Source organism: Phacochoerus africanus, chromosome 11, assembly GCF_016906955.1.
Source record: "Phacochoerus africanus isolate WHEZ1 chromosome 11, ROS_Pafr_v1, whole genome shotgun sequence".
Lineage (NCBI taxonomy): Eukaryota > Metazoa > Chordata > Mammalia > Artiodactyla > Suidae > Phacochoerus > Phacochoerus africanus.
In genome coordinates, this window is record NC_062554.1 from 109,061,845 (window position 1) to 109,083,339 (window position 21,495).

A 21,495-nucleotide genomic window follows, 5' to 3' on the forward strand; every position below is an offset into this window, starting at 1 on the left:
GGTCCAATCAGAGCTGCAGCTGCTGGCCTACACCAGAGCCACAGCAACACTGGATCTGTGCTGCATCTGTGACCTATGCCACACCTTGCAGCAATGCTGGATCCTCAACCCACTGAGCCAGGCCAGGGATAGAACCCAAATCCTCACAGAGAAAATGTTGGGTTATGCTGAGCCACAACGGGAATTCTGACTTTTTCCATCTTTCAAATGTACTAATAATGTCTACTCAGGCCACACAGAACTACTGTCAGGATAAAACAAAATTATGCACTGATAGCATTTTTGGCAAAGTCATTTACAAATTTATCATTTCTATCTTTATCCTTTCCCATTTTCTCAGTTAAAATTCCCAGGGAAATTCCTGAAAACCACTTTCAGGCTTTCTTAGGGGGAAAATTTCACAGCAATTTATCTCATTCTCTAGGTTTAAGTTAACTACACGCCCCATTCATATGCATTTTTACGTACATTTACATCTTAACATGAAATTGTACGTTTATTTGTTTTCTGTTTTTGTTTTTTAACTTCCCAGATTGTTCCCAGGCAGAAACTCAACAGCAGAATCAAGAATCCCCTAGTCTTTAGAGATTTTGAATAGTCTGGGCAGAGCATGGAGAATCAACCAAACATCTCAAACGACTAAAAGAATTGGCGTTGGGTCAAAAACTTCATCTAGGATAATATTTCTGCAAGTTTAAGAAATCGTAGGTGGACACAAAACCCTGAACTGCCAGGAAGCAGAATCAGCATGTCCAGGTGGTGACTGGCAGGGGGTCCACAGGGCGTGTTCATACCCAGGGCTTCTGATAAGAGTCTTTTTGGATGACGAGTTGGAAAAGAAAGTGGGGCCAGATTAGTCTGGAAGGCTGTGCTCTCCTGAGTGGCCCCGAGGGTTACACAAGGATGCTCAAAACGGCACAGCAGCAGGAGGACTTAGAGTGGGGCCTCGGACTGATAGGGGCATCGGTGGGCAACACTGAGCTCTAGTTGACTTCATTTCCATGGGCTCCTCATAACATTTCAGCAGCATAAGAGTGAGACCAAAATGAACACTGTGACTTGCTGGAGTCAGTGGTTCTGCCATCAATAGAGAAGTCACCATAGCAACGTGCTCGCCTGTGTCACCTGCCCCTCCCCCGCCCCACGTGATGGAGGTGACAGCTGAGAGGACTGGCAGGCAGGGACCAGGAGAGATGCATCTCTAAGGTTGATGCCAGGTAGGGTGGGGGTTAGAGGGTGGACAGCTTAGAGAGGCGATGGGGCAGAATCCCAATCTTCTTAGGCCTTAAAATCCACTGTATGGGGTGAAAAGAAAGACAGAGAAGTGGAGTTAACAGATTAAAGAGAAGGACCTGGGAAGGTGTCCCAAAGCTGGGCGTTTGTGCCCCTTTGTATTTTTCCACAGTGGTGTCCCAACAGTTCTGGTTAAGAAAGAATAGAAGCCTTAGGAGAAGGCAGCCCCTCGCCACGGTCGAGCAGTGTGAAGAGGGGGTCTGTTGCGCAAAGGGGAACAACCCCCACTGCCCTTCATTTCAGCCACTTAATGTGATGCTTTGTCCCATCATTTCCTCACCAGGCACCCCTGCTTTAGGAACACAGGCCTGCCAAACCTGTTCTTGCAGTAATTTTGGAAGCTTTGGTACCAAGGCGGGCTGTAAAGACGTTCCGTTCCCTTAGGTGAGAGTCTAGTTAAAAATATTCATGCCAATGAAGTTCCTGCTGTGGCGAAACAGGATTGGCGGTGTCTCTGGAGTGCTGGGACACAGGTTCAATCTCCAGCCTAGCACAGTGGGTTAAAGGATCTGGCAATGGAAGCTCAGATCTTATCCCTGGCCTGGGAATTTCTGCATGCCATAGGTGCAGTCAAAAATGAAAAAAAAAAAAAATTCATGCCAAGATATTGCATCTGGAATGTGTGGTCTGGGAGGTAGGGTAAGAAGCAGTGAGAGGCTTAGGCTTAGAGCTTAGATTTGTTAACTTTGGTTCATGCTCCTCTGTAAGAGGATCATATATATATATATATATATATATATATATATATACACACACACACATGCCAATAATGGCAATGAGAGGATTAAACATTCAAATGACACTGTTAAAGAGTAGCAAATATAAATTTAAAGAAGACAGGGAGTTCCCACTGTGGCACAGTGGGTAAGGATCTGGGATTGCTGCAGCTGTGGTGTAGGTCACAGCTGCATCTTGGCTTTGATCTCTGGCCTGGGAACTTCCATATGCCATGGGTGCGGCCATAAAAAAAAAAATAAAAAAAAAGCAAGTGGTAAAAAAAAAAAGACAGAAAAATGATAGAACAAATAAATTCAGAGCTGGTCCTTTGGGAAAAAAGTTGTCAGATAATCTAAGAAAGGCGGGGGTGGGGGTGGGGAATCTAAACCTACAATGTATATAAAAATATCTGAATAAAAAATTTTCTGAAGGGAGAATAGAATCATTATAAAAACTTTTGTTCAACTCTGTGGAAATGCATTTGAAAACCTGAATCACATGCACGAATTTCTAGAAAAATATAAAGAAACCAAGAGAGTTGTCAAAGAGCTACGCTCACACACACACAAGAAAACGGTGGGCTCCAGTGGTTTTGCAGCTAAAATTTACTCAGCTTTACCAGGTGCAGGTGGGTAATGCTCGAAGCTATTTATCTCCTTGTCACACACAGTGTGGCCCAGGAACCAGCAGTGCTAGCATCACCTGGCAGTTTGTTAGAAATTCAGAACCTTAAATCCAACATCTGACCTACTGACTCTGCATTCATTAATCCCCCCAGGTGATTCTAAGCACATTAAAGTCTGGCTGGCACTTATTTGAGTTTTTCCACTAGTGTGAGAGTGACAGAGACGAGAGGACCCCCATGGTGTGACCGGGTATCATGAGACTGAAATCAAGGTGTTGGCAGGACTGAATTCTTGTCTGGAAGCCCCAGGGAAGAATGTACTTTCAAGCGCATTCTTCTTGTTGGCAGAGCCTGGCTTCTGAGGTCCCAGGTTCTTTCTGGTCAGACTGGGACTGCTCTCCCAAGGGGCCTCCCCCATTCCTTGCTGGGTGGCCCTTTTTACTTTCTTTTATGAAGCTGACATAAGTTTAAAACTGAAATTTGCACCCCCAGCTCCCGAAAGTAAAAGGATGACACAGATGTGCCTTATTCAAGGATTACTGATGTAAAATGACCTTTTTTTTTTTTTTTTTTTTAAAGGACTGCACCTGTGGGATATGGAAATTCCCAGGCTAGGGTCAAATGGGAGCTCAGAAGAATACTAGGATGGCCCTCTCAGATTCCTGGTCCCGTGGGGCACCCACTGACTCCTAATTACATTCACTTAAATCCTCATCTGGATATATTATAAAAGATTTTACTGATATAAGTCGGGGCCAAATTAGCTGAGGTTTTTTGTTGTTTTTTTAATAGCTTCTGGATTTTGTGCCTTGCAAAATTAGAGGAACAACTTAGAGATTAGAAAATATTTTTCAGGTTGTCTTTGTATGAATGTTGTATAATGTGAAAGGAAGACATGGTAAGTAAAAAGATACTCTCTTGCTGGACAGGAAACCTTATTTATATAGATGTCAATTACTCTGCAATTAACTTACACATATAATTCAATCCCAGTAATAGCTCTAGGCAGTGTCAGTAAAATGACTGGAATTCTAAAATCACATGGGAAAAATAAATGTGCAAGGATAGGAAAATTCTGAAAAAAAAAAAAAAAAGACAGTAAAAGGGAAATGACCTATATGAGAAATTAAATGCTACTATAAAAGCTCAATCACGACCACATCTTGGTACTATCTCAGGAAAAGTCAGATCGATGCAACAGATCAGGGAGTCCAGAAGCCAACTTAAATATATAAAGGGCAGTTTTGAATATGATAAAGAGAAGCAAAGAAAGCCTCAACCAATAGGGCCGCAACTGGCAGACCAGTGGGGGGGGGGAAATAAAGTGGGGTTCCTGCCTTATGTAACCACCACCCAAATAAATTTTAAGTGCTGTAAATATGTGTATCTTACAAGTAGAACATAAAATTTAAAATGTGGAGTAATTAGAAACAATTTATGAATGGAGAAGGCATGATGCAAATACCCAAAGCCAGGAAAAACACTTTATATTTCATCATGTAACATTTAGAAATTTTTACCTGGGGGGGGAAAAAACCCCATAAATTAAAGACATAGAGATCAAACTGGGAAAACATTCAAACGTAGTAAAATACAAACTCACCTAATATATAAAAATTCTTACAAGTCAATGTAAATAAATGACCAACAAACCAGTGGGAAACAATATAAATGTATAAATAATTTTTGGTTAAAGAATATAAATAGGCAGTTCAGGGAAAACTAAAAAGTGACTTATAAACATATATAAAGATATTTAATTTCACTCATGATTCATGAACTCCAAATTCAAACAACAAAATTTCATTTTTCAAATAAAGTGTAGCAGGATTAAAAAAATATTATGATATACTGTGTTGATGAGGGTGTGGGGAAAAAGATATTCATATCTTATTGAACTGGAGGGGTGATTTGTAATACAACACAAATTAAAAATACATCCTTTAACTCAACAAAATCATGTGTATAAAGCTATTCGTTATGGAGACAAAAGACAGAAACTTAAATGACCATTAAATTAAAAAACCTGTAACTAATATTATATTTTACTTGAGCTATATAAATGTGTTTGGTGGTTTTACAGAAAAGCAGAATCTGGGTCATGTGCAGAAAAAGTGCACATTAGAAAACAGAAAATGATCATTGTTTTTCGTATTTGAATAAATGTCTATGTTGGTCACTGAAGAGAACAAAAGACATAAAAGATAATACAAAGATTAGGTATCAGAGATTAAACAAATTAATCATGCAATTTTAGCATAGGATGAAAAAAGGGATCTGCTCAGAGATAATTAAATGTAATTATAAGAGCTAGAAAGATTATTTTAAGTGCTTGCAGGTGGTAAAGAAAACCAACAACCGGATTGTAATTATGATGGAAAATGGAATAGATATATACGCTGTTTTAAAATGTTCATCATAGCCATAATTCTTTTGCACGTGAAGATATAAAAGTATGTTATCTTCAGGTGGCAGAAAAAAAATTGAAATAGAGATGAGAAATCAAGTCACTAAAAATCATACTATTAGAAGAAAGGGTGCCCTTAGAAATCAAGCCCACTATTTCCAGCGGCCAAGTGTCTGAAGTGGCAAGCCGAAACCTAATCTTCTAGTTCGCAGGATCTGGGTAGACTGCATATTCTGGAATCTAACTGGGGCACATTACACTGAGTGACCCCAGGCACCACATGCCACTCAGCTTCTGGTTTATCTGGAAGAACAGCCATGTTGCTACAAGAGCTGGTTTTTCCAGCTGCTCTGTGAACCTGAGTGAATCCACGGGCAAGTGAGGGTTTGGATTTCTGGATTCCAGACAAGTCTCAGAGGACTAATTTCCACTCGACACTTCTGGATGTTCCATGTCCTGCCCACTTCCCTGCCCAAGGGGCTATGAGAATTCCTGGTCTAGAGCCTCTCAATAGCACATGCAGGTTAGCCTTGGTGTGTATGTGTGTGTGTGTGTGTGGGGTGGGGGGGAGAGGGCAAAAACACAAGGTTGGGGTAGATACTATGAATTCAACCACCAGCACCTTCCAGAGGCCATTCTCCAGGGCCTTTCTGGGGCAAGATCTATTTATAAATTACTGCCGGCAGCCACCATGCCTCATACCTTGCAACCTATGCTGAGCATATATTACCTAAAAATACTAGAAGGTATATAAAATAGTATCTTGTTAAAATCTTTCTAACTAGAAGATTCCTTAGGAAATGAAATCTTACATCTTAAAATGCCTTGTATATCTTAACACTATTTAAAAAAAACCTAGGATGTGGCCTTTGGTCTGATATATTCTGCATGCAACATCGTGAATGTGATTTTAAAAAACCCTAAGACTTTATATGAATGCCTCATAAAACAGCTTGATGTACAGTTTGGAGTTGTTCCTTAGTGCAGAAATTTATGGCATCAGATTAGGGTTTTTTTGGTGTTTGTTTTGTTTTTATATTTTACAGAATGTGCACTGCCATCTGTAGTTGTCTTTCTGCTGGCAAATCCTTGCTATTCCAAGGAAATAAGATTTTCTGGATTTGACAAAGAGAAAAAACAGAGCCCTTAATTCTTAGAGGTGAATCACAGCAACTGTCTGGTGCTCTGTGACCTTTAAGTAAACCACAACTCAGGGCCAGGGGTTGCCTTTTCTACTTGTAACAACTGTTCTAAAAGGACCATAATGATGTGCTTTAGAAACAGGCCATCCCTATTATCCAATGGCAGAAAAAATTAGGCAGAAAAAAGATTGACTGGATGCTTCTAGTAGAGCAGAACTGATTTAAGTCAAATCAACATAATTTTACCATTTCCCCCTATAAAAAATGTGCTCTTAAAGCTCCATGCCAGGCCCTTGTGAACCTGTCACACTGTCCAGTATTTACCAAATTCCAATCACATGAGAACCATATGTGACATTTTTTGCTATATCCTAATGATTATTTATTTTCACTGCCTGATATCTTTTATTTAAACAAAGGTAGTTACAAAACTTTATTACCATACTGAGTATACTGCTTGTCAAGGCTCTAAACCAAAGTCTGCTCTATATTAAAAAGGGTAAGCAGCAAGCGTGGGATAGCTGTTAAAGGCATATCAGAACCAAATGGAGACCTTCTCTGACAAAATTAGAAGGACTGAAAGAGAAATGAACAATAACTTCATATTATGCCACATAATGATATGCCTATTTTCTTCTCATAATGATCTGTTGACCACCCCATCAAGGCACTGTGTCATACTGTAATGCAAATGGCATCCTTAGAGTTGTGCAGTGCACAGCCTGATCAACAGTAAATATCCTTCACTTTGGAAAACAGTGACTGAGCCCAAGGGGTGAGAGAGAGGCAACAAGCAGCTTAGTCAGCAGTGTTCCAGAAGAGAAAAAGAATCTTATCATATGAAGCCAGCATAGCTTTGGATCCATTTTCTGTCTTTATCATTTGATATCATCTAAGATATAAGAAAGAAAAATAGAAAAAACATAAGACCTAAGGGTGGACATCTGGAATTCTAATTTCCAGGTCTCTGAGAGGCAAACACTCCAGTGTGATTATGAATTGAGTAGTCCTTAACTAAGATCCCTTTAATACTAAAGCCACAGACTCCCTATCATCACAGCCAGGGGCATGATTTATTTTAAAATAAATGCACATATTTCATCCTAAAGCAATACTTCACTCTCCCACCACATCCTTTCAAACGAAGCTTGCAGCTGATTAAAAAAAAACTGACTAATAATTTGACATCTCCCCTCCAGCTCCTTCCTGGATGTAACAACTTCTATAAAGATGCATTTTCATGAGAGGCACTGAGTCTGGCCTCACACTGTGGATTTCTCGTTTGTTCATTTGTTTCAGTTGTTTTTCCAGTTGCAAGGGGGCAGACTGGCTCTCCTCAGGTTCAGATCAAAGTTCCTTTCTCTTCATCAGCTACCTTGTGAAATGGTCAAAGAAGCCAAACCTTTTGCAAGCTTATTGCTATAGCCTTTTAATTTGGAATTTCACTATCCAAAGGTTTCATTGTTTTTCACAAACTAGTTTTTGGGCATTTACTTTTCTTTCCTTTTGGTAACCTTACTTCAAAGGGTAGAACAAGAGAGCTGGTACTAAGCTTCTCTCTTATTGAGTGATTCTCAATCTTGGCTGCACATTAGAACCACCTGGGGAGGTTTTATATCTTTGCACATCTGCATCTCACCCTTAAAGCATCTGACTTAATTGGTCAGGGGTGCAGCCTGGATATTGGGATTTTTAAAAGCTCCCTAGGTAATTTGAAAGTGCATCTGAGATTGAGATGAGTGCTTTCAAACTTTGATGTGCACATAAGTCCTGGGGGAATCTTGCTAAAATGTAGAGTGTGATTCAGTGGGTCTGGGGAAGGGGCCTGAGATGTGCATTCCTAACACGTTTCCAAGCAACACTCATGCTGCTGGGCGAGGACCACACTTTCTTCTTCCAAAGGTCCTCTACTCAAACCAGGACTAATGAGAGCTTACCTTTATCCTCTTCTGGAGTTACACAGACTCAAGAAATGCATGATTGATAGCTAGAAAGAGCATTTGTGTGTATGCACTGTTACTTTGTTTCTGAATATCTGATATCGAGGATCTTTATTCTAATCATACAAGAAAGCGTATCTAAAAAAGCAACCCCCCCCAATCAGGATTCAGGATGATGAACTTAGGCTCATAAAAACTAGGGTGCAACTGCTGACGTGAGGGCCCACGGAGAACCCCGGAGTTAGTACAAAAATTATTTTAAGCTGAAACTATTTGGGATTCAGCAGATGCAAAAAGAAATCTTTTTGTAACTTCCCTTATCTGAACCTTCTGAAAAATGAGACTCTTTTATCTCAGAGGGATGAATTCCTAGTTTTAGTTTCAGGAAGGAGGCCAAGAGCAAACCTACCCTAAAACCCCCTTTCCATGAGGCCTTGAAGAAGACAAAGACCATTCACTTGCATGAACAAACTTATCACAAACTTTCTTATCTCCTGTTTTTTCATTTAGAAACCCATTTGTTTTTTCCAGAGAGGCCTTTGTTTCTCCTTTTTCTCTAAAAGGAAAGGTATATAAGCATTATAACATATATAAAGGTATATAACTTTAACCATGTATTGAGCTACTTTTTTTTCTTTTTCTTTCTTTTTTTTTTTTTTTAGGGCCGCACCTGCGGCATATGGAGGCTCCCAGGCTAGGGGTCCAATCGGAGCTACAGGTGCCAGCCTACACCACGGACACAGCAACGTAGGATCCGAGCCTCGACTGTGACTTACACCACAGCTCATGGCAACACCAGATCCTTAACCTACTGAGCGAGGCCAGGGATTTAACCTGCAACCTCAGGGTTCCTAGTCAGATTCGTTTTCGCTGTGCCAGGATGGGAACTCCAGAACCACTTCTTTTGTAAGCTTTTGTTGCATACCAAATAAACCTTTTTCCTGTTAATCTGCCTTTTATCAGTTTAATCGGTAGGGCCCCATTGCCTGAACATAAGAACATAGAGGAAAAGTTTTTCCTCCCTGCACTAAGCCATTGGAGGCTGGTAACCTTCCCTGATGTCTATTTCTTTCTCTGTCCCTTGTCCACCCATCAACTCCTATTCTCCTTCATTTTCCCATTAACCCAAAAGAAAAAAACCCCCATGTTATCTAAACAAGGCTTCCGCCTTTTAGTTCATAAACTGTTTTCTAATAAAGTTCATGAGACAGATACACATATTTCTTTACAGGCATTTACCCACTATGGGAATTAACTTGGAATTCCAATTATGGAAAAAACCAGGATGATGCGATCGACAAAGCAACTGGTTAACACTAGGTAAGAACTTTCTGTCCAAGTACAAATGGAAATCTTATGCAAATGGACCTTATGTTATATGGTACAGGCTGACCATGATATCTGGGCTGCAGACTTTTGAGCACTGAATAACAACAGAAATGTCCCCTATATATATCATTACATCAATCAAAAGAGGGAAATTGTCAGGCATAGAGCATGATTTTTTAAAAAAAATAAATGAACTCAGACTTTGGCTTTTACAATTGTATTTCACAGACCATCAAGCAAGTAATTTGCTAATTAGGGCAAAATGAATATGAACTTCTCTTGGCCCAAAGTAGCATCTTGATGCATTTGAAACTGATTTCTCGGCAGCTGAATTAGACCACACACACACACACACACACACACACACACACACACACACACACGGCCTCGTGCAGGAAGTACCTGTAACAGCACAGACTCTGCATTTTTCAAAGATTAGGCCTTATCTCCATCCACTCTGGCATTTGGAGGAATCTGAGAAATCTCTCTTCCTCTGCAGCCCTGACACTGTCTTTTCTCATCTCTGATCTTCACTCCTACTTTTCTTCTTTCAGCATTAGGAATGCTTTCCTTTGTTTCAGCCAGCCCGTGAGGAAAAACTAGCCTACTGTGTAATCCTAACAACATTCATAAAAGGGAATTCTTTATAAGTACCCTTGGCTCACAGCAGCCCTCATCATGTTATAGGAACCCATGTGTGAGGAACAAATAGGATTGTTTAGTCTGTAAATTGGCTATTCTGACAACGGGGCAATTTTGGCTTCTTTTGAAGCTTCACAAAGCTTTGCAGGCAAATCCTGGCAGGAACTCATGATGACAGAATTCATGATGACGAGAGCTGCCCAGAAGCTGAAAAATACTGTTTGAGGCTGGAATAGATGGAAAGCCATCAAATGTATGATGTTTTCATGATGAATTGTTACAAATTAGAAGTAAGAGTGGGGGAGGACTTTGGAGCCTTTACTGGACATGCAAACATCATAGCAAATTGTGTCTAATACAATAATAACCACTATGCTGGTATTATTGCAGCTAAATTTTTCTAAGGCTGGCTTCCTGTTTACAACTGTGCTAAGTGCTTTCAACCTATCCTCTCACATGGACATGTTGGAGTCAGGTCTTACTATCTCCCTTTCAGACATGGGGAAACTGAGGAACCAGGTTAAGAAACGTGCTGGTGAGAGGCAGTGATGGTGTCAGAACCCAGGCCTCATGATGTCGTGCCCCCTTCCCATCTTTGGCATCAGCAACATCACGCTGCTTTGGAGATCCATCTAAGGGCACCTTTGGAGGTCTCGGAGATCACACCCTACTTCTTACCTAATGGGTGAAAAAGCAGAGGCTTGGAGAGGTTACCTGATCCTGGACAGAGCAAGAAGGGGGACCGACCTGCTCCCTCCTGCTCGGGGTCACAGGGACATTGAATTTGCATCCAATTAATTTTGCAGTTGACAGCTGCATCCTTTAATTTTAGCCCTGTGCTTTCAAAGGACAAGTCTTATCACCCTGCTTGGCAGAAGCAGGGCTAAATCCACTGAGCTTTCTAAGCCTAAATGCACCCCTAAAACCTGGAAGGCCAGGGATTATTTGTGTAAATACAGTGATGGGAGATGAATCTCTATACTGTTTGAGGTAATCTTTTGGTATCACAACTTGTACTGCGGGGCCTCAAGGCAGTGCAGGTCACAAAGGCAGAAGTGACGAAGTGGTTTGATCAGGTCATCCGACAGTCATGTCTCAGACATGGGTTAGACATCACATCATTTCACTTAAATGCAGAAGAGTCAATAATTCCTACGTTCTTTGCTCCCTTAATCCTCCAACTACACCAATGAGGTTCTGCTATTAACCCCATTTTACAGATGAAGAAACGGAGGCTTAAAGGAAGAAAGCAATCAGCCCAAGACTGTGTTAGACTTTACCTGAATCCAGGTGGTCTAGGTGCCAGGGGTCGGTGGCAGACGACATGGGTGAGAGGGTGAGCGGGGAGGCCCCGCAGTTGGACTCCACCAGCTCCCCCTGGACGTGCACGTGGGCAGAGGCGTTTGTCTGCCTCAAGGCCGCCTTGAGAGGGGCAATCTGGTTGAACTGGACTCTGGAGAGGCACCCAGTGAATCCAGGGGTGTTGTACTTGTGAATCTCTTGGTCAATCTTCCCTGTTTCTAGAAGAAAAAAAAAAAAAGAGAGAGAAAGAAGGTAAAGCTATATCCTACTTAGTGTATCACAGCTGTAACTATACTCATTTCTGAATCTTACTCTTAGGTTTTAGCTTAGGATGTTCTGTTCTTTTAGATGAAATAGTAATGCGTTGATAAGGTTTTAGGGCTGGAGTCTTCACTTTAAAAGAACCTTCTGTGTTACTAAGGAACATGGTGAAGCAAGAAGGCCTATATTTGCTAAAATAAAATACAGTCATAATTACCTTCCAGATACTTGAGATATTGCTGAAAGTAACACTTGGTTCTGATTGACTTTGTTCCGTCCTCTTTTCTGATGCTTCAAGGACCCTCTTATATATATTGATTAGCCATCCCAGCCCTCTGGTAGATTATGGTTTCCTTTTGTGCCTCTTTCTTCTTTTGAATTCTTCATTTTTTTTTTTAAATAAAAGAGTTCCCATAGCCTATAACTGCGCATTTCCTTTCTTTCGAAACCAATCCTCAGGGAATTCTGAGGTTTATAGAATCCCAGCTAGTGTCTAATGGGCATTTTGGAAGTCAGGAAACTTTCGCAACTCAATCACAAACACACATGTGTGTTTAAGAGTCATCACCTCCCCCAAACCTGTAAACTCAGCACCTTCTTTCTAAACTGACATTCAAACTGGGGCTGAGCTTGGGTAGAGGCGTTTCCAAAGTACTGTTGTGATAAATATAACCACACAATGTCACAGCAGTTAACTCAGGAAAAGCAAGTGTCTTCTTGATGGTGGTCCTGACTTTTAGAATCTTCCTAGAAATGAATATGAAATGGAGACTTTGACCTTCCTGATTAGTGGTTCTTACCAGTGTGGCTCCCGGGGCCAGCAGCATCAGCATCACCTGGGAATGTATTAGAACTGTGGGGAGAGGGGTGCTTGGGGCCCAGCAATTTATGTGTTTGCAAGCCCTCCAGGTGATGCTGATACCGCAAAGGTCTGAGAGCCACAGATAGAGAGCAGAGCTCTAAACCCAGGGGCTGGGCAAATAGCACTTCAGAGACAAGCACAGCAACTGGGTATTCTGGATGGGAGATTATGACGTGATGATTATCTTTTAAATACAAGGACAAGGAGGTGAGATGTTTACCCTTCCAATGAACTGTGACAAAGACTCTAGGAAACAGGAGGCTATCCCCTTTAAAAAGTTGGATTCAGAACAGATGATGCTTCTTATAGGGGAATGATCGCAGGTGAAGGAATCTTGTATAAAAATGTACTCCCTGTTAATTAAAGACTAAATCAGGGGAAAAGGATACTTTTAGGCCTTGAGGGCAGAAGAAATGAATGTATAGATTATTCATCACATTAAAGAAAGTGGTTTAATGACTGACCTGTATTAGTCCCATGTGAAATGTCCAGTAGCACAAGAGAGATGACAACGGGGCAATGAAGAATGGTAACTCTGGGGATCCTAATACAGTCTTACTTAGACAAGGACCTAAAGACATTTTAATCAGTGATTCTCCATATTGCTCTCCTGCGGTAAATTTCTGTCTGTGACTTTCAGCTAAAGCACATTCCATTTAGGATGAGGAGGTAGGAGGCAGCTGCCACCATGTACAAAAATCCTGCCATCAAGATGTGTTCTGAGGGTCCCTCTGACAACCAAGAAGAGGATCTGGTCCCACTGACACCTGTGCTGGTTTGTTCCCATCTTCCTCTCTTGCTTTTTCTTCAATGACTGAGGCTCCTCAAGGATCCATACTTCATCTCCTTGTTGGGTATGAGAATCCCTTGTTCTAGGTTCACCAACTTGCCTTCCATGCAGGCACTTCAGGGATTTGGTTTCTGTCCCCTCCCTCCTATGACCTGCCTTCCCTTGAGACATACTCAGACCAAGGTGACTTAGGATGACTTCTGGTGGGGGGCTGGGGGAGAAGACCTCAGCTCCCCACGGTCCTGAATTTCTCTCTGGCTCCACTGGTGGCCAAGGCACCAAAACAAACAGCCATTTGGTGGCAGGAAACTGGGAGTGACCTCAGCTCCATCAGCCACTTCTTGCCCCTAAATGAAGAATTCTTTTCAGCCTGTCCAGCTTTGGAGCAGGGCTCCAAAAGGAAGAATTCTGGGGCTGGTAGCTGCTGCCATCTTGTGGGACTTCAATTCAATTCAGTTCAGTTCATCACAGGTATTGACTGCCTAGCAGCAATAGCAGGTAAATGTGAGGATTTACTCCAAGCAGTTCATAGCCCAGCCAGGGAAACAAACATATAACCAACTAACAAGTTCTCGAGTAGTAAGAGTTACCACGTGCTGAACCCTTAAAATGAGCTAGATATTTTATAAATTGGACATTTAACACACACACACAAAGGCCACATCTGGCATGGCATATGGAAGTTCCCAGTCTAGGAGTCAAATCAGAGCTGCAGGTGCAGGCCTACGCCACAGCCACAGCAACACCAGATCCAACTCACATTTGTGAACTACTGCCACAGCTTGCAGCAATGCCATATCCATAACCCACTGAGCAAGGCCAGGGATCCAAATCCTGTGAGGACAGAGACAACGTCGGGTCATTAACCTGCTGAGCCACAACAGAACTCCTAAACTGGACATTTAATTCCTAGGACAACCCTTGGAGAAGAGAGTATTACTATCCCTCTGTAATATGTGAGGAAACCAGGGCTTATGCCTAAGATTCCTTGGCTGATTAGGTGAGGCCGACTGATCCCAGTGGCTCTTAACACCTATGATGTTCTGAGCTGAGAAATATCCACATGTTTGTTAAAATTATTCAAGTCTATGGTAAACCAGGGAAGAAGGATTGTGTGGGGTTCTGGAAAGCACTTGAGGCAGGGGGGTGACACAAGAACTAGGGTTTTTATTTGCTTATTTGTTTTTGGTGTTAAAAACACTTAACATAAGATTTGCCCTCTTAAAAATGTTTAAGTAGCAATACAGTATTTTAACTACAGGCACTCTGGGACTTAATCCTCTTGCATAAATGAAAGTATGTACCCTTTGATCGGTAACTCCTAATTTCTCCTCCCCTCAGCCCCTGGACACCATGATTCTTCTCTCAGCTTCTAGGAGTTTGATTATTTTAGGTTCCTGATATATGTGGGATCATGTAGAATTTATTCTTCTGTGACTGGTTTATTTCACTTAGCATAATGCCCTCCAAGTTCATTCATGTTGTAGCAAGTGGCAGGATATACTTCTTTTTAAAGGCTGAATAATATTCCTTTGTATGTGTATACTGTATTTTCTTTGTCCATTAACCTGTCAACAAACATTTCAATTGTTTCCATGTTTTGGCTACTGTAACTAACACTGCAGTGAACATGGGAATGCAGATACTTCTTTGAGAGCTTGATTTCCATTCTTTGGGGTACATACCTAGTATTAGAATTGCTGGATCATATAGTAGTTCTGTTTTCAGTTTTTTGAGAATCCTCCACTACGTCTTCCAAAGTGGCTATACCAGTCCACATTCCCACATCCTCACCAATGCTTGTTATCTTTTGTAGAACCAGGTTTCGAGGGTGTAAAGAAAGAGAACTCCAGGTTGAGTTGGTTATGAGGTTTGTTTGTTTTTGTTTTTTTTTTTTCCCTTTAGGGCCGCACCGCGGCATATGGAGGCTCCCAGGCTAGGGGCTGAATCAGAGCCATTGCCGCCGGCCTACACCACCACCACAGCAACACCAGATCTGAGCCTCGTCTGCAACCTACACCATGGCTCATGGCAACACTGGATTCTTAACCCACTGAGAGAGGCCAGGGATCGAACCCACAACCTCATGGCTGCTAGTCAGATTCATTTCTCCTGAGCCACAAACGGGAACTCCGGTTATAAGGTTTTTATTCTGGGGCTTGTGGGAATTGGATGGGGTCGGAGCTCAGCGACAGACTGGCAAGGGCTTTGAATGTCACATCGAGGTGTTTGTATTTCAGGAGGAAACTCAAAGATATTTAAACTTCAGGGGATGGTGATGGGAACTGCATTAGGAAGGCAGTTCTAGAGCAGGAGAGCTCATGGGCCCCTGAGGGTCCTGCAAACTTCCAGGGCAGACAAGGATTCTTCTTTTCGCTGCAGGGCTGAGGCAGAGTTAAGTCATGGCTGTGGATGCCTCGTTCTTCACCAGCAGCCCCATTGCCTTTGGCTCAGCCATTGTACAATCTATAGAGAATCAGTTTGGGGCTTGTTTCCTCTGCTAGAGATCTGGGTAGGAACCTTCTGACTCTGGTTGCATTTCATGTGGCCCCTGACACAGTTTTCTAAACTTTAGGGCAGGCTTCCCTATAACATCCCAGAAAATGAACAGTTTCCAAGCCATATTTATCTGAGGGTTCCCAATTTAATTTGGGGTCCCCACTTCTTAAAGAGTTATCCTCCCTCATGTCTCCCCCTGAAATGACCCCCAAGGAGAGGTAACAGACACAAGTCAGATGGCCAGAGGGGAGCCGGGCAGGGGGTTCTGATGGAGGACCGAGGACCAGAGGAATGGTGGGAGGCAGGGGCTCTGGGGCCCAGGCTGGGGGGCAGGGGGGAGCTGTGAGCATTGGAGGAAATGTCCACGACATGGGCAGAGGCTGGGGCTGGGCTCAAAGGACAGTCCTAGGTATGAACTGTCACACTTTCCCATCTCCTAGAGGCTCTTTCACTTAGCTCACTCTCTTTTGCTTTTCCCCTTTGGATGTTTTCTTTCTATTGGAGAAACTCCCCAGTGTTTCAACTGTTGTTCTTTTCCTAAAAGGTGGCTGGGTCACAAAAACAAGAGTTCTAAAGCCCAGGAGAGCAAACCAAGAGTTCCAAATCCAGACAGTGTTCCCAATCCAGCTGATACGCTTCTAAAGACTCTTGGCTGAGATCCATTCCCCAGGGGCTGCGAATGCAACAGAGATTCTTGACTCTCCAGAGCCATGTGGTTCCAACTCTGGGCCATGTGATAATAATAATAATAGCTTCTACCATAAACCCAAATCAGTACAATGTGTAAGGTACTCTGTTTAGTACTTTTATGCAGTATTTCATTGCTTCTTAACACCCTTCTGAGCAAAATAGGATTATCCCCACTTCACAGATGAGAAAACTGAGGTTTACAGAAGTTAAGGCATTGTCAATGAATGAACATTTATGTTTCATACCAAAAACAGAGAAGTAAAATGTTTTGTATTCTCAGTTTCTCTCTGAAAAAACAGACTATATAATGTTGCTTTTATAAATTTTTTATTTTTCAAATAACTTTTATTTTTCCATTATAGCTGGTTTACAATGTTCTGTTAATTTCTACTGTACAGCAAAGGGACCCAGTCACACATACATATATCCATTCTTTTTCTCACATTATCATGCTCCATCATAAGTGACTAGATATAGTTTCCAGTGCTATACAGCAGGATCTCATTGCTTATCCATTCTAAAGGCAATAGCTTTTATATTCATTTGGATTTTCGGCATTTCTATTCAAGGGCCCTTTATAAAAACAGCACAGTGAGGTTTTGTTTGTTTTAAAAAAAATTTAAGGAGTTCCCGTCATGGCGCAGTGATTAACGAATCCGACTAGGAACCATGAGGTTGTGGGTTCGGTCCCTGCCCTTGCTCAGTGGGTTAACGATCCGGCGTTGCCGTGAGCTTGTGGTGTAGGTTGCAGACGCGGCTCGGATCCTGCGTTGCTGTGGCTCTGGTGTAGGCCGGTGGCTACAGCTCCGACTGGACCCCTCGCCTGGGAACCTCCATATGCCGTGGGAGAGGCCCAAAGAAATAGCAAAAAAAAAAAGACGAAAAAAAAAATTTAAATGACTACTAAGGGATGGCTTTAGGACCATGTTTCATTAGTGACTGAGCCAATAAAAAGGATCTAAAAAACACTGTGAATTAATGTCAAAGCCTTGCCAGCATCCATTAAAGCAACAACAAGTTCTGTAAACACTTGTTTGGAATAAAAATCTATATTTCTTAAGAACACCTAACAAATGATAGTAAAGCTATCACTTTAGCACATTCGAGCTCATTAAAAGTGAATTACATTAGTCTGTAACATTGATTGGACTGGTTTCACACTGAAACCAAATATTAAAATATGGTTCAGTGTAAGAAACTACTTTCTGTGTGGAGATGTCTTGCCCACAGCGTGATCTGGGGGAAACCTGCTCTAAAGCGTGCAACTTTCAGAAATGCTGTGCAGTCACCGAAATGAAATTCTCAAGCTGTCATTAGTCCTTTAATGTAATATGGGTTATAGAAAATTAGCCCACTTAAAATAGTGACACAATTCCAGGTAAAACCTTAAAATGAAATGCTCACGGCAATCCTTTTAAAGAGGATGCAGCAATTACATGGGCAACGCATTAGCATGCTCTTCAGGCTCGTTCTTAGTGACTGAATACTGAGTGACAGGCAGGGGTGTTGTGAGGAATGAAAAGGGAAAAGGGCACCTGAGCAAGAAATGTGGGGAGGACGAAGCCAGCCCTGTCGACAACACAATTGTCTTGTGGGCTCTCGGGAGCCTGTCCAGCCGCTGGGCAGACATTCAGATATCGACTCCCAAAGAGATTTCTCATCCCCTTGAGACTAACTCATCTATGTAGTCTTCTTGTGTATCCCATGGGATCTATTCACCAGCTGATTTTTGTTATATTTTATATTTTTTAGAGTTTCCTATCAATATTTCTTTTGGGGGGAAGGAATGTGTGATATAAGGTAATATGAAATGTTACCATTAAACTTAATTTCTTACTTTTGAGGAAACAGCGTCAAGAGATCTTAGTGCGTCAATGAGACCTGATTTAGGACTTCTGCTAAGGCTCTACTGTGTATCCCTCACTGTGCCAGGGCTGGGGGAGTCAGCCTTTTAGAAGCTGTGGGATCAGAATGGGATGGCATACCTTACCTTTGCTCTGCAGCCACTGCAGGTACAACTGACCCAAAGTGTCATTCTTTCCCTGTTCCTGCCCTCCACTCTCAGGTGGGCTACATCCCACCCATGGCACTGGAGGTGGTTTTAGGCTATTCACACACTTGACGTTCAATAACATCCAGTCTCGGGAGTTCCCGTCGTGGCTCAATGGTTAATGAATCCGACTAGGAACCATGAGGTTGCAGGTTCGATCTCTGGCCTTGCTCAGTGGGTTAGGGATCCAGCATTGCTGTGAGCTGTGGTGTAGGTTTCAGATGAGGCTCGGATCCCGCGTTGCTATGGCTCTGGCGTAGGCCAGAGGCTACAGCTCTGATTGGACCCCTAGCCTGGAAACCTCCATATGCTGCAGGAGTGGCCCAAGAAATGGCAAAATAAATAAATAAACAAATAAAATTAAAAAATAACATCCAGTCTCGGGGTGAGGAAGTTATTCCTTCTCAGTTTTCTTTCAGTTCTCCAAAGAGAGTGTCTCAGGTTGGTTCTGATTGGGACTGGAATATGTTTCCACCATACCTGTACCTATTATTTTTCCTTTTTAACAAAGAGAGAATGGACTTGGACACTTCCGCAGGCAACTCTACTGAACCTCATGTTATTTTCATAGAATATATGTATTTTTCTCTCTTTAGGGTGGCACCTGTGACATATGGCATACGGCAACACCAATCTGAACTGCATCTGCGACCTACACCACAACTCACGGCAATGCCGGATCCTTAACCCACTGAGCAAGGCCAGGGATCGAACCCGCATCCTCTTGGGCACTATGTCAGGTTCTTAACCTGCTGAGCCACAATGGGAACTCCTATATGTATTTTTTATCTCTGCTTTATCATAGCAAGTGATACTGGTATTTCATTTTATGGTCACATTAAAAGATTTCCTCTGAACATAAACATTTTCATTTTAACACAGGTTGATTTAAGTAAAAATGATGAGTTCATTTAAAGATAAAATTGAGTAAATAACAGTAATGGAAGTAATTGGGAATGGCAAAAATGTAATCAGAAATGGCAAAAATTATGTCACTGGTCCTCAAATTACTCTTTGGGGAATATTATTGAGGAGGAACTTGGTTCACTTCCAAACCCCTTGATTTTCAGCCTTAAGTGCCTCTGTTCCATTCAGGTGGCAATCCATCTTCTTCCCCTCACTTCACACTTGCCCTCTGTGATTCTCCATCACTTTAGAACACTAGGGGTCCCCAGTCCTTCCACAAGGGAGCTCCAAAGGGCTTCCTCCCAAATCCTGCTCCTGGCTCGACCCACCTGGCCCAGGTGTGTTCATTCCCTCCCTAAAAGGCCCAGAAACCTGACTTTGTGGCTCTGCTAGATTTATAGCTTCTTTGAGAACCAGGTCAGTGTGGCTCACTCAGTCCTTGTGTTTCTCTGAGTGTCTGTAATACCCCCTGCACAAAGCAGGGTGACTGCATGCATGCCGGTACCGGAAACTATACATTAAACGTCTGTCATGCAGAGTCTGCCTGTGTGGAACGGGGCTGATCACTCTGGAAATATAGGCACAGCAAAGTGGGCCAGGTTTGTCAGCCTCATGGGATAAAGAGCTGTGGAAGGTGGCTTTGAAAGAGGAAGAGGATTAGCAAATTTAGATCCAATAGATATCCTTGTACATTTATTTTCAGAAGTACTATTACCTGACAGTCTGTCCATTTTACTGAAAACACACTCATCTTGGAAAATATTGTCGTGTAGCTCTTAAATTGATACTCATCTATTAACGTGGAATATCCATTGCTACATAAACCCGCTACAGGCCTTGGACATGGAACAGGGGTTATATGGGACCTAATGATATGAATAGGAAGTGGGTTTGGAATCACTGCCTGGGTGAAGATTTCAATAATTCTTAAACAATTAGACTGAAAGGAGATGGGTGAGTAGCCACATGATGCAGATTGGAAAACATGACCAGAGTCCTGCTGGGCAGGCAACCATCCTAAATGGCCACGATCAGGGCTAGTGCTGAGTATCTGGATCTCAACTGAGAGAGTAGATGATGTGGTTAATTTTCCCATTTGGCCATACTTGTATGAACAGGAGACTGAACGGGTTCCAGCATTTATTATTCCCAGGATAAATAAATGGGAAGTAATCTAAACCAAAAGAAATAAAAAAAAAGGAAAAGAAAAAAAATGACAACAAAAAGCCAAGAGCATTAATCTAAAAAAGCAAAATGAAACCATACAAATAAACCTCACTCCTCAATTCTAATATGATCAAATGCTAAACATCAGGCAGGGCCCTGAAATGTTGGAATCTAGGTTCATCTCTTACAGGCAACATTTTTAGATTAGTGATGTCCTGCTGACCAGCTGCCTTTCAAAAGATGAACAACTAGAATTAAATCCACATACATAATTGATGTATAAATTATGTACTCTGACATTTTATTAATTCCTGAAAGAAAGACACTAATGAAATTTCATTGTTATCTGTTATATACTTTTCTATTTTATGAAGGAAGGTGGGACTAAAATATGCAGGTGTGATTTAAATAGCTCTTGACCTGTGACATATACTAACTCAATTACAAAGTGGCAATCTGCCAAGAGAAGCAGAATCTTCTTTTCCTTCTACATTGTCTGTGCTATGTTTTAACTTGTAAATCCTTTTCCAAGGATTGAGACCACAAAACTGGATTTTTTCCAGGTCACCAAACTGAGACTTAATTATAGTTTTGGCTCTCCCAAAAATAGAATCCTAAACCAGTTTATCACCTGATCAACGCTAGTCAGGTAATCTCTCTGTAACTTGGAAATAACCCATCTGTCTTTTTGCCAGTATAACTTCAGTGCTCTCATTCCTTTCTGTATAGCTTCTTGGTAATCCCCTTTTTCCTGCTACACTGGATGCTACCAGATTCAAACCAACTTTTTGCTCAAATAAAACTCTTCAAAATTTTAATATGCCTCATTTCTCTTTTAAAATCCCTTGGGCATTTCCAAAACACCAGACATCT

General features: G+C 41.8%; 1 protein-coding gene across 1 annotated transcript in view; it reads right to left on the minus strand.

Moving 5' to 3' along the window:
• LOC125112176 (contactin-associated protein-like 2) overlaps positions 1-21,495 on the minus strand; it is a 194,920-nt gene that overhangs the window by 21,826 nt on the left and 151,599 nt on the right. The window contains exon 8 of the mRNA XM_047754399.1: positions 11,376-11,615. Coding sequence (XP_047610355.1) covers positions 11,376-11,615 — 240 coding nt within the window. The remainder of the gene's footprint in view (positions 1-11,375; positions 11,616-21,495) is intronic.